This window comes from Mauremys mutica, chromosome 1, assembly GCF_020497125.1.
Source record: "Mauremys mutica isolate MM-2020 ecotype Southern chromosome 1, ASM2049712v1, whole genome shotgun sequence".
Classification (NCBI taxonomy): Eukaryota; Metazoa; Chordata; order Testudines; family Geoemydidae; genus Mauremys; species Mauremys mutica.
Genome location: NC_059072.1, coordinates 210,930,968 through 210,945,596, shown reverse-complemented (window position 1 = coordinate 210,945,596; position 14,629 = coordinate 210,930,968). Strand labels below are relative to the sequence as shown.

General features: G+C 43.1%; 1 protein-coding gene across 10 annotated transcripts in view; it reads right to left on the bottom strand.

Moving 5' to 3' along the window:
* Positions 1-14,629, bottom strand: part of CASK (calcium/calmodulin dependent serine protein kinase) — a 428,246-nt gene that overhangs the window by 102,837 nt on the left and 310,780 nt on the right. For all 10 annotated transcript variants that reach the window (XM_045002670.1, XM_045002673.1, XM_045002674.1 and 7 more), the window contains one exon: positions 594-715. In XM_045002670.1, the coding sequence (XP_044858605.1) occupies positions 594-715 (122 nt within the window). The remainder of the gene's footprint in view (positions 1-593; positions 716-14,629) is intronic.

The following is a 14,629-nucleotide window of genomic DNA, read 5'->3' as shown; positions in this document are numbered from 1 at the left end:
CCTGCAGAAGTTTCATTTAAAGTATTGAGACTACCACCTGGCTTGTGCAAGCAAGTTTAATCTTCTTATGCATGAAAAGGCTTTGCTCCACTTCCTCATCTGTTAGGGAATCATTGTCCTAAGCAAACACTGAGACTTTGGTAAAAAGGTCTCAGAATACATCACTTTAAAAAGGAGTATAAATCTGCATAATTCAAATTTTGAATACAAAATAGAAGTCAGATATAAACAAAAGAGCCACATTCTGTGAATCAGAATATTTTTAACACTATACCCATTTATTCAATGTGTAAACTCACAAACCAAGTCATTAATCACGCATGCAAAAATTGCATTTTTAAAACTCATACTATGCAGTATGATAAACTATAATAGTTGTATTTTAATATCAAGTTTTCCTTGAGTAATTTCTTACATTTACCACTTACTAAATTCATATATTTTCTTGTTTGTAACAAAGTCAAAAGTAAGCAGGATACACAAAAAAGAAGCAAATACTACACAGTGAATTTAAAATTCTATCAAAAATGAAGAGAAATATTTAGCTATTAAAGAAGAAAATATATTCAAATTTCTACTGTAAAAATACTTACATCTAGTAGTGTGTGAAGATGCTGATCCTGAAAAACACTGTGTAGAAAATCTAAATCTTTTTCACTGCAGTCTGTAAGCGCATGAATTTCCTCCAGGCTGTCCAGCACCTGTGAGACTGCTCCTGCAGGCAAACAAGCAGAAAATAAACCAATAGAGCAAAGACTCATGGTAAACTGACCTTTGGAACAGGAATATTTCACTTTATTCACTGTGGCTATCTAAAACAGGGTTTTAAAAAGGCTAGAGCCTTTATTGAAGAACACACTGAATGAACTTAATGTTATTTAACAGTACAGTATACATCTTCATTTATTCACAAGCAACAGTTTAAGAGAGCTTTAAGAATGTCTTTGTATTTTTAAAAATCAGATAACAATAGGGATGGATGTTTAGGTGAATTACCAGAATGCTCACACTGCATTTGCTTCATCTTATAACCTACAGTTCGTCTTGAATTTTTCTATAATTAGCTGAAAATATCTGAAGATTTGACACTTTATCCAGCTGTTTATCTAGAAAATAAGTGTATGAACATAAACTGTGAACCAGGCAATGAGGAACAGCTGGATAATCACTGGTAAATTTCTAAATCCCAATAACTTGCATTCTCATTCTATATATGCTGCTTGCTTTTATAGACTTATTTGCCAACATACAGAACTGAACATATAGAATGTGTAAAAAGTCTGAATTTTTAAAATGTATATTCAATTAAAAAAGGGTTGTCTTAAAAATTTCTCTTCTTCAGTAATGTTAAAAATAAATTAGTCCAGCTTTTTTCTCCTAAAAATATCCTTGAAAAACTGGGATTGTTCATATTAGAACATGCAAAAGACTACTATAAGAATTTCTGGGCTCAATGGACAAAAAGTGGCAAAAGTAAAGGTATAAGGAACCTCATATCACAGTAAGTGCAATTCTTAAAATAAGATTTTTCCTTAGTGTTTTCCATGCAAGAGAATAGTGAGAGGATTACATTGTTCACTTTTTGAAACAAATGGAAGATATTACTTTGTAGGGTTTCCAGTAATGGCTTATCAACAATCCCTTGGATGTCTGAAAGTTCCAGACCTCCTTACCCTGTCCAACAATACTTGCATCTCCCATCCATCCATCTTTCTGAACAACTGTTTTTTTGTTTCTTGGTTTTTTTTAATTTTTATTTTGGGGGGGGGGAGGGGGAAGAGGGGAAATCCACAAGCCCCAAGGATTTCTCCCCCACCATAAATCTGGAAAGTGAGTGATTAAAGATGTGCAGATGGCTCCTCTGACACCCCAAATCACTGCATGTGTGTTCTATTCTACTTAGGCTTTTAAACTATGCCATCTTGCCATGCTACTGAATATGTGCTCCCCCCACACTTGCCTGCAAAAGAGTTGAGGCAGTAGAGCAGCATGGTCGCAGGCATCAGAAAACTATTTCTGCATCTTCTACATCAGAGAAAATGATCGGTTTACCACAAAAAGATGCATCTATAAACATGGCTAAATCTCTTTATAGTTTGGAAATTGGGTCAGAAGTCTTATGAGATTCAAGATCTCTCATTAGAATACCTGGTTTCCCAAGAGCCAGAAATACTGTGAAAGTAGCCCCTCTCATAATATTTCCACTTTTCCCCCAAAACTAGAAAATAGAGAGATGAACGAAAATTAGAAGCACACAATGTTAACTCGGCTTTATCAGACCCTAAAAATGGTTGAGCTTTGAGAGAGTTATTGAGGAACTGTAACAGGGTCTACAAATCCCATACTGAGCATAGACAGTCTCCTGTTTACAAGCAAGCAGCTTGATCACACCCCTACACAGCTGCTAGAGCTGCCAATCACAGAGCTGCAGCCAATAGAAGAAACAAGGCCTGCTATAAATGGGAGAGTACAGACAAGGAAAGGGAGACAGAAGGCCCTGGGATAGCAAGGTCGTGACAGCCTTATATGATGCTGCCTCCAGGACACCAAAGGGTGACTACAAGCCCAAAAAGTGAAGGGCTGACAGGATTAATTAGACATGAGTGTCCAGGAACTGACTTGACAGAGCAAACTAAGGAGGGCCAGTCAGGAGAAACTGAGGCCCATCGAAAGACCACCCCAAAAGGTGGTGACAGGAAGGTTCAGGTGGATTTTTATTTTATCTGAATTAGTTCACCCATCCCTAGAAAGAGTCAGTCTTTCGTTTTACCATATGGAACGCACCCTTAAACATTTTAAAACAATTGTTATCAAGGTGGTGAAGCAGGACCCAGCACATGTATCCCAAGGCCTATCTACACTAGGAAAATAAGGACTCTTACCACTCCAGCAGTGCAGCTCCACCGGTAGTAGAAACAGCACAGGGGTAGAGCAGACAGGGTTCAGGTATTTTCACCACCATTTTATCTAACCATTTATTTCTGGCTTTTTGGAGAAGGTTAAGATTATGCTCCTGGAGATAATGAGTGGAAAGGAACTTTCTGTACTTGATTCACTGGGAGCTCTGAGTTGAGTTAATTTTAGTTTGTGTTTGAATGTTTATTTTTTTTTAACGCTGCTGGCTTATTATGCTATTGTAAGATGTAATTATCAGGGGACCTAAATCTTTTTATAGATCTGTTTTTACTATTACTTAAATTTAAAGAAATAAATAAAACAGATAAATATCGCTAGAACCTGAATCCTATTTACAATACAATTTCCATAATTACTACATCCAGTGGAGTTACACTAGTGGAGAAGTACAGGGCCCAGTTTTCCTAGTGTACATGTAACCTGGGTGCTACAGCTATCCTCCATCAACAACCTTGGATCTACATTGTCACTAGAGCGCTGTAGGAACAGGAATTTCTGTCATGTGGAAAATTTCTCATGTCTGAAATTCTTGTCATTCAGAATTAGAACAAAAGTTGGACATGTGAAATTTTCCATGGAAGGGTCTGTAATGGGGCATACAAGCCTCTACGCAAGGCAGGATGGGGGTTAATGAGCTACAGAAGGCCAATTAGCTCCAATTAAAACACCCGTAGCAGGAAGTAGGCCTCCAGGGAGGGGCTTAAACAGAAAAGCCCTGCTCATTTGGAAGGGGCAAGCAGAGAGAGCAGATGGAAAGTGCTGTGGAAGAAAAGGCTAGGTAGGCTCAGGGACTGGGGAAGACTTATGCTAGTAGAGCTACCAAAGGAATTTACTTTATGTTGCTTTACACTCGTTTTGGACTTTGAACGCCCTGGAAAGGGTAGAACTGTCAGAGACCTAGCCTGAAGGCTTAGTCTTTGTAACCCAGAAGGCAGAGGGTAGGCAGAGCAAGACCAGCTGGGAAACTGAAGCAAGTGCTTGCTGTACCACACAATGCCAGAAGGGGGTGCTCTGGTAAAGACATGCAGTAACACACGGTGGAGAATGCAAGTAGTTCATCAGCTCCTGAAATTGAGGGGAAATGGAAGCTTGCGAGTACTGACTGACACTCCTCCCAACCTGGGTAACTGGGAAAGATATAGGAGGTGGTACCACTGGTAACTGCAGCAGCAGTAGACAGCCATGCTACAGTGGCAGCAGGAACAGTGCAAAAAGACGCAGATGCTGCTCCTGCAATTGATGGAGAGCCTGCAGGAACAGCAAGAGGTACAATTTACCACTCAACAGCCGTTGCAGGAGGCCCACTTCCAGCAACAAGAGTGGTTGCAGAAGCAGCTTGGCCAAGTTGCTCCGGGGGCTTTGGCTGATACTGGAGAGAGTAGCTTGTGCAAACTGGTCCCTCGCCTGTCAACAATGGTGGGGCCAGAGCCTGACCAGGAGGATCTTTCTCTGTACCTTTGAACAAGTGGCCAGTGCAGTGGGCTCGAAGAGTCTACCTGGAAGGCCCCCAGAGCACCATTCTGGATGTGTGAGATGCAAGCAGCCTGACTTGGTGACTGACAAACAGGCAGGCTCCTATCCTGTGGTAAAGGCTGTTCTCTTGGATAGGTGGGGACTGACAATGGAAGTGTACCAGCTTGTTTCTGGGTTGAACCATTCCCGCAGAGAGCACGACCAAGGGTGCTGGCTCAGAGGTTATGGGCATGATCATCATGCAGCGAAATCCCAGAGACCTGTTCCACAGGGAAAATTGTGGACCAAGTGGTCCTAGGACAGTTCTTGAAGGTTCTATCCACGGGAGCCCAAAACTGGGTAAGGCAATTCTAGCTTGCCTAGGCAGGTGTGGCCCCCAAGTGGGAAGAAATCTCTTCTGAGGCCAAAAGAACCAAGTGGCCCGAACGGTATGGCAGACTAGGAGTGGCCCCTAGGGGAAACCAGAAGAAGAGATATCCCAATCTGGGGAACTGCAGAGACGACCTCAATTAGAGAGGGTCCCTGAGTAGCCCAAAATGGGTGGATGCACAGAAGCTACCAAGGCCTCAGTCACTCCTACAATCTAGCAGAAGCACGTCTGGGTGCAGTCAAGGAAGTCAAGTGGTGTGCTTCAGATGCTCATGCATAGGAATATCAGACAAGAATGTGATTACCTGGGATGTTTTTACAAGCATGTTTGTGCCCTTAGGTCCTCTCAGAATGGCAATGGGATTCAGCGATATGTGGTACCAGTTTGGCTGCAGGCATGTCTGTGGAATATCTCATGAACTCAGGTTGTAGGCACACTTTTGTTTGCGGAAAATGGAGTTTTGGTAAAGAGGATGGACTGGCATCTGCCCATGCATGCTGCTTGTGGCACATGGTGAGACAAATGTTTACTACCACCCATGGCAGAGGTTGAGCTTGGAGTACAGGGCTGGAGAGGTTAGCTATGTATTGGGGTAGTAAAGGATCTTCCCTGGCTTGTGAGCTTTGGAAGTGACTGGCAAGGTTTCCCAACCCTGATGTAGAGAAAAGTAGCATCCAACCTGGCAGAAAGGAAAGGTGTCATAAATCCAGAGCAACAGCTTAGAAAATCAGTGGCCCATCAGAAGAGGAGTGAAGGAAGTGGGAGGTTCAAGTTGAGACAGCTGATGGGCCAGAGAGAAAACCCTTTATCATCTTAAAAATGTACAGAAACAGCTGAAAGATTATCAACATGAGCTGGAGTACATAAGCACCTCCCAGTAGAAGATCACTAAACAGATGACAAAACTGAAACAAGAGTTAGCACAATCTAGAGTCTAGACCGGGGTGGGCAAACTATCATGCGGCTCGGCCCCGCTCCAGCTGGGGTGCTGGATCGGGGCTGGCCACGAGGCTCGGCCCTGCTCCCGTTCTCCAAACCCCTCGATCCCAGCCCAAAGCACCCTCCTGCACCCCAAACCTCTCATCCCCAGCCCCACCTCAGAGCCCGCACCGCCAGCCGGAACCTGCACTCCCTCCCGCACACCTGCCCCAGCCCTGATCCCCCTCCCGCCCTCCGAACCCCTCAGTCCCAGGCTAGAGCACCCTCCTACACCCCAAACTCCTCATCCCCAGCCCCACCCCAGAGCCTACACCCGCAACCAGAGCCCTCACCCCCTCCTGCATCCCAACCCCAATTTTGTGAGCACTCATGGTCCTCCATACAATTTCTCTTCCCCGATGTAGCCCTCCGGCCAAAAAGTTTGCCCATCCCTGGTCTAGGCAGAGTATGGGAAACAGTACTGCTTGATGCTGGAGCAAGAATTAGCCAGGCTCCAGGCAGGGAAGAATGCCAAGGAGTGGAACCTTATGACAGAGACTGAACAGTGTACAGTAACTCATGCAGAAGCAGGAGCTATGTGGGTCACTACAGCCCATCATAAGCAGGCTAGGGCCTATGTGGGTGGCCAGGGTGAAAGTAGTGTTCCCTTGTGGAAGGGGAGTCAGGGGACAGCCCCTCTGCAAGAACAACTCATGGCCACAGAACACGCTCTACAAGCAACCCTGAGAGAAAAAGAACAGCTGACTGTGGAACATCAGACAACTCATGGAGTGGTCATCTGCCTATGATGGTTAATTAACCTGAAGGAGATTTGGAGACTGAGTGTGGAAATCTCAAAACCCCAGGGAAAGAAACCAATAGAGCCTGTTAGGTACACTCTTAAGAGGGTGGGTGTGTAACAGGGCACACAAGCCTCCAGGGAAGCAAGAAGGGGTTAATGGACTACTGAAGGCCCTATTAGCTCAAATTAAGGTATCTGGAACATGAGGTAAGCCTCCAGGAAGGAGCTTAAAAAGCAAAGCCCTGCTCAGTTGAAGAAAGCAGTAAGTGAGATTACATGTGGAGCTCTCATTGTGGGAGACATGGTTGGCTAGGGCCAGGCGCTGAGGAAGATTCGTGTCTAGCAGATCTTCCAGAAGACTTTATGTTGCTCGATACTTGTTTTGGACTTTGAGTGCCAGGGAAGGGGTAGAACTGTAAGAGACCTAGCCCTCAGGCCAAGTCTCTGTAACCCAGATGATGTTGGAGCGTGGGCAGAACAGCACAAGACCTTGTGGAAAATTAATGTAAGTGATTGCTGCACCAGACAGGGCATGAAGGGATGCTTTGGTAAGGACACGTAGCAACATGGACCTTTCCAAAAAACATCTGTTGGGAATTTTTTGAAAATTTCTGTCTCAGCTCCCTGGCAGCCTACAGGGGGTTGTCGAGGAGCCTAAGGAGACGGGTGGGCAAGCTGGCAGGAAAGGAGGCAAGCAGGCTAGGAATTAGGTCTCTAACAAGTGAGCAAGTATTCAGAAGGCCCTTGAGGAATCTCAATACTGACTAATGCTATTCTTGCCACAAGGGTGCCTGAGCCCTACTGGGAGGGCTGGTAGGCCTGTCAGTGATGTCAACCTTGGTCCTCAGAGGAAAGGTTTTTTGCTTGAAGGTGGTGAGAACTTACAGCCTGGCGATGGAGAGAACAGCTAGACCTCCCCATAGGCAGTGCTGAGGAACACCGTACTCTCGGTAGCAGGGTCTGTATCAGTACTGGCACCTGTCTTGTTATTGATGATGGTCATGTTTTCCTGGTGGCTTATCTTCTGTTATAGGTATCGATGCCAAGGGGTGCATCACTGGAGTCAATGCAGGCTCACCAGCCCTCAATATCATGTGGAGCTTGGTGGCTCGGTCCCCTGAGGCTTTAGGTGGTCTATCTTTATGGGGAGGATACTGAAGTGTGCCTGGTGTGCCTGCCTCTTTGTTTGGAGCAGCCCGTTTGGTGTCAGACTTCAATATCAGAGGTGTCTGTGGCATTGGTATGGTCTGATTTGGTGTTGGGGTATCAGTGCTGATGTTTGTGTTTGTGCCAGGTCTTTCCTTGGCATTATCTTCTCTGCACTCGTCTTCAGAGTTGCTTGTCTGTGAGATAGTGTGCTGGATGAGCCTGGCTTTTCTGCTACCTGGACCATGGAGCTCGTCTCCGCAGAATCTGAAGATATCTTTACAGATTTCTCCAAGAAATGAAGATTCCACTGTGTCTTGCAATTTGTGGGTTCTCATGGAGAATGAAAGGCACACTTAACATCTACTCAGTATGTGGGATTCTCCTAAGCAGAAGAGCTGCTGCTGTATCCATCTTTCAATGGAATTAACCCATTGCAGGACAGGCAGGGCTTGAAACCCAAAGGTTTTGAATCTGCCATTTTGAGAAATCCCGTGTGTGTGCGCGCGCGCGCTGTACTGGGGGTCTGAATATCAGTCTTCAGTCCAGATGCATTGATATTGTTCACGGTAGGTGCATGTCCAAGAATCAGAAGACTTCTGAGGGTTTAAAGAAATTTAGCCAAAGCTAAGACCTAGTGCGTCAGATGTGCCCTTTATGCCCTCGTACGGGAGCATGAGTTGGCACAGAGTTCATGAGTGGCCCCAACAGTCATGGCTATTAAAAAAAATTTGATCTCATGCACAAGATGCACATGCACCTAAATTAGGATCCACATTGATGCATACTTGAAGAAGAAAAAATAATTAACATTTATTTGAATTATTTGATTAACATTTATTTTACCAACTTTTCTGTTAAATAGCGAGCAGATAAACATTTTACTATAGAAAAGTGAATAGTGTTTTCTTCATTAACCCAATGATTTATTTCACCTTTTACATCCAGTTCAGCAATATATTTAAGCACATGCTTAAGTCAATCCCTACTTAATAAAACACTTAAACACATGCTTAACGGTAAACATGTGTTTAAGTTTAATTGAATTCCACATTCTTAAGTGATTTGCTGGATTTGGGCCTGAATGGGGTGCCATACTTGTACTTCTGCTGCTAGAAGAGGATATAAATATTTTAATAAAGAGGGTGATAAGGAGAACATTCATTTCTATTCATCCAGGTCAGGAACTCTACTTCCAACAATCTTATTTAAAAAAGTAGACCCTTCCAACTGTGCACTTGGGTGGTATTCTTATAACTGTGACACTCTGCCCCATATTCATCACAGTGGTATAATTATGATATGATTATGACATAATTATGATGCATCTTGTGCAAATGTGTCATGTGAAATGTCTATGGAAAAGTTATGATTTGTGATTATCCTATTTGTATGAATATATCATTTTGTATCTGGAGTTATGAATATTGACTACATATTTCTATATCTAATGCATTTACTCCTTGGTAACACTCAAAGGTTCATTTGCATTCAGGCTAGTCGGCACATCATGAATGGCCTACTCAAGTGGAATGACCCATCAGCAAAGACAGTGGGCCACCGAAGGCTTGTCCTCACTTGGCAACGCTTCAGCCAGCCTATGAATAATGGCTGCTATGACTCAGCGACGCATGCAAGGGCATGTGAAAAGACCACATGATACTGAACTTCCTTTTGGTACCTGTATTTTTCCACAAACTGGGCTGGGAACCCAGCTTAGAACAAAGGGGTTCCCGCCCTATGGAAAAACTATAAAAGAAGGAAGTGACATCACCAAGGGGCCTCACTTTCTCCACAACTCAATACCTGAAGATACCTTGGAGGAATAAAGACTTTGAACTGGGGAACTGCTGGTCCCAGGCAGGAAAGAAGGAAACCTTGCCTGTATATGAAACATCAACAAACTGCTTGCACTATCTAACTGGGTGCAACACTGATTCAAAAACTGTGTAGTATATTAGGCTTAGATTGCATTTTTGTTTATTTGCTAAGTAATCTACACTTCTACCCCGATATAACGCTGTCCTCGGGAGCCAAAAAATCTTACCGTGTTGTAGGTGAAACCGTGTTATATTGAACTTGCTTTGATCCACCGGAGTGTGCAGCCCTGCCTGCCCGGAGCACTGCGTTATATCCAAATTTGTGTTATATCCGGTCGCATTATATCGGGGTAGAGGTGTACTTTGTTCTGTTTGCTATCACTTAAAATCATTTAAATCTATCTTTCTGTAGTTAATAAACTTGTTTTATGTTTTATCTTAACCAGTGTGTTTTTGAGTGAAGTGTTAGGAAATCTTATCTCTGTTAACACAGGCGACTACATACTTCCCCGTATCGGGTGGGGGGAGGGAGGGAGTGGATTAATTGAGCTTGCCTTGTACAGATCCCTCTGCAGAGCAAGACAGTATAATTCTGGGTTTATACTCCAGTTGGGGTGCAAGGCTGGAGAGCTGGGAAATTGGCTGGTGCTTCCATTGTTGGTTCATGAGTAGCTTAGATAAAGCATTCAGATGACTCAGCTGGGTGTGTGGAGCCACCTGCTGTCGTATTGGGTGATAATAGCCAGCCCCTCTGGGCCCTATGTGTCACCAGCAGAGCAGAGGGAGAAGCCAATCCACCTGAATAGCTAGGGGGCACAGCAGTTCCAACAGCTTCCAGGCTTCATCCCGGGGTACAGCCTGTCACACTAATCTGTCCTGATCCTACCAATGGAACTTGATGGGCAAAACCTAGCACCTGTGTGGAGCACCACTGACTTCAAAATCTTCAGTGGGGTTCTGGGTGCAGGGGTAAGCCAATACGATTCCCTTGCAGGACTGGAGACACAAAATCTCTTTTGCAGTCAGAACGCTGCACGAATGTTCCACCTTAAAACAGCCTTCTATATTTGTTGGTCATCAAGTTTATTGTTTTACACTGTTCTATTAAAGTACTTTTCCCATTTATTAGTTTACACACTTAAAAGCATCTAAATTGAGTTGCAATTATTCTTTACTATTTGAAGAAATCCAAATTTGGTATTAGCAGAGGAAATTTGACATTTTCTGTTGTTCAAATAATTCACTTATTTCTGAATATAAGGGGTTTCAAAACCTAATGCTTGCACTAACCCACTGCTAATCGTTACTAGTTGGAATATTTTTTTCTTTGAAAAGAGTACTTTTTGCCTCTTTTGTTATAATTCTATCCTGATTCTACCTATGGATAATAAGTCTACAAAAACTTTACTTCCTATAAGTTTGATTTTTCAAAAGCTTTCAGCTATTTCTCCCATCACTTTCACAGCTTATTCACATGGTATCTTTTGTCCTTTACCCTACTTGTGAAAAGGAATTTCAATTGTAACTTGGTCATTGATTTCTTCATAGTTGTTTCTGTGTATTTCCTATATATTACATAATTATATACAAAAAGCTAATGGAATGAGAAATATTTTAAGTACAGAAACAATCACACACGGGTAACTTAGGCTCCCACAACCTTAACTCTGTCCCCTTGCATTACAATGGGTACTTTCATTATTTGGTTATGCAATATATATGAATACAGTGCTACAAAATAATATATATAAAAGCCTCGAATTACAGAAAAGAATGTAGTTTTCAAATATACACAAATACCTATATCCTAGACCCCAGCATGCAACCCGAGAGGCTGGGCTGTACATCATAGGCAGAAGAAAAAGTCCTTCAAAACTCAACAGTGCAGTCATAGTGGAAATACTGACCCTAACTCTGCCTCTAAAGAGTCACTTTTCTTAAAGCCAATACTTTTCTGTTGCTCTGGCAAGTCTCAACCCTTGTGTATTTCAGATTTAATGATACTGTGACCAAATAAAAGACCTGAAAGAAGCAATACAAATCCCAGAGGGAAGCTAATCCCAGAGTCCTCAGGTAGAGGAAGCAGAGGAGAAACTTGCTGGTGAACTGGGGTGGGGAGTAAAGAGGGAGGCAGATATAGGAGTCTAACCTAGAGTTCACACCAGAATTGGAGGAGAAGACTGTCCAAGTAACTTTTGGCCTAATAATCTTTTTGGCCATTTAAAAATACAAGCACTTCCAAGGGCTTAGAGGACCCTGGACCGCTGCTGAAAGTTGCTCCCCCTCCCACATGAAATCTGAAATAGCACCTCTGTGCTGCTGTGGAGTGAGCGCAGGGCAGGCTTTGCAAAAACCACACAGGGCCTCCCTCCTACCACTGGAGGGCCAGGCCCCGACTCCCCCACCCTTCTGGGTCTATTTACTGGATCACAACATGCCATCAAAGTTTAAAAATTGGTTCTGAGCCCAAAAGGTTTGGGACTTTTGGACTGGACTAGACGATCTATCTAATGGTCCCTTCTGGCCTTAAAATCGATGGAAAAAAACTCAGTTCTACTGATGCACAAGCAGGAACAGAATCCAGCTCGCTGTCTCTTACCTGTGCTGACTCTGCAGGGCTAACAAATAAAAAGCAGTATCAACATACTCTTCTCATTAAAGGCAGTCGATAGATTGGCAAGCGCTAAGAGGATCCATCCTCAATCCACTTACACTGCTACACCCCTTTGAACTAAGAGAAAGCTGGCTGGGGGACAGCTGAGTCCCCATCTGGATTTTCAGCATCACTATCTTCTCCTCTTCTTCATTGTAAGCCTGGCCCCTGAACTTCACAGGAGTTCAGAAAGACAGTGTGGAGCATCAGCTCACTATGTGGCACTATGAGGGATCTTCATTCTACAGCAGTTGTGTGTGTAAGTGCCAGGAGTGACTCTACGGTGAGCAAGTGGCAGGTGTAGGCACATTGTGACCATGGGATGAGGTATCATGAATGTGTATTACACAGCACATAGTTGTGTAGATGCTGTTGAGAAGGTGTCATAGAATGAAATGACAAGGTTCAGCGTGGGGAGAGACATAAAGGGGTAGATAAAGGGTGAGTGTATGTGAAGAATATTACATAGGGAGTGCAGACAAAAAGTTGAAAAGGTGGAGAGGTGAGAAATAAGGGGTGTTGAGAAGCAGCGTGGGGTTGAAATTAAATAAGGGGATGAAAAATAATGATGACAGGTGGAAACAAGGGGAGCAGCAGGCAGAGAGGAAAAAGTGAATGAGGAAGAGAAAACAGACATGTTGGGGAAGATGGAGAGAACTCAGGAAGGGAAAGAGATGAGCATGGACAATGTAAGGAAAGTGATGAGGGAGGAAATGAAGGAAAGGGAGAAGAAAATAGGTAGTGGTAGGAATACAGGAAGAGCTGAGTATAAAAATGGAAAGGAGGAGAAAAATTTAATGATCATAGGAACACAGAAATGAGAAAGAGGAGAAGGGATGAAAGAAATGGATAAAGAAACATAAGAAAGTAATTAAAGCAACAAAAAGAAAAATAATTTATCTTAAAGATATAAAAATATATTAATTTAAAAAAATCTTTGGCTCTTCTCCGCTCTGCGAGACCCATGCAGGGCCTCTCCACTAAGGGCTAGTCTACACTTACCGTCCGGATCGACGCGGTGAGTTTGACTTCTCGGAGTTCAAACTATCGCGTCTGATCTAGACGCGATAGTTCGAACTCCGGAAGCGCCGCGGTCGACTCCGGTACTCCACCACTGCAAACGGCGGTGGCGGAGTCGACCTTGGAGCCGCGGAGTTCGACCCCGCCGCGTCTGGACGGGTGAGTAGTTCGAATTAGGGTACTTCGAATTCAGCTACGCTATTCACGTAGCTGAATTTGCGTACCCTAATTCGAACCCCCTTTTTAGTGTAGACCAGGCCTAAGTCTTAATAGCTTTTTTTTTTTTTAAACTTAAATCTGCCCCTAGATGACTCACCCATGGATAGCATGAGACACAGAGGGAGTCGATATGTTGGATAAGAAGATGCAACATTTTACACAATTACTTTTCACAGCAGTGCCACACATTAACAAGCAGCACGGCCACAATCAGCAAAGTTATTTATAAAATGTTAATTTAACTATTCTAACCAAGTCCCTCTTACCACATCCCCTGAATGAAGCAATGCCTCTTTCTTCCTATTGCAACCACAAATGAGCTCCCCCATTCTGGCTGCTGCTAGGGCAGCCTCGCTCTCACTTCTGTTAGCTTGCTGCAGGGAAGGCCACTCTCCCAGCTGTTTGGCTGCTGGGGGAGGGATCTCTACCAGCCTTCCCACTCAAAATATGTGGTGATGGTGGGGTACCAAGAGATTTCTTCTCTTCCTTCCTGCATTGTGTGTGGGTGGTGCTTGGAAGCTAACAGAGGTCTGGGAACTCTAAAGTAGTGTGGCAGGTCAGTTCAGGGGGGAAAAAATCCACAATGAGAGAGTGGGCTTCGAGAAACTGGGACATAAGACCATGATCTAAATCTGGTTAGGTGGCAAAAATAATTAATGACCCCAAAATTTTAATACTGACACCAACATTTTTAACTGCAATTTGAGATTTGGAATGTGTTCCCTCTGAATTTGCTGTGGTTTGGGTTGGAACCACTCTCTCAGTGACTCAGAGGAACTAGAATTTCACTCCCTCATCCCTGCAAAAACTTATTTGTTCTGACCAATATCATCTATTTGCAGGTTCTGGAGGCACTTGGGTTTCAGCCTCTCTCAAAGCATGCAGTTAATTCCTCACACAAAAAACTCTCCCTGTTTGATATGATTTTTTAAATATATAAACATATATGGCATATAGGCAGATTAGTTTTATACATATACACAAATGTATCTACATACACTACATAACACACCAACATAAAACAAAACAAAAAATTCTATCATGCAAAGTCAGTAAAAAATGTCATTTAAAAATATATGTCCAGTACTATAATAAATAACTGCTATTCAGGGAAAAATCCAGTATTCCCTGATAATTTGGGAATCAAGCTACAAAAGTTAGACATTTTGTCCTTTTCTTAACAACACTTGACGGCATTTTTATTTGGGTTGTAAACTAGAGTTTAGATTTTATAATACTATAAATACTAAAAACAAAGAATATTAACAATTTTTAATACTGCCTCTAAATTA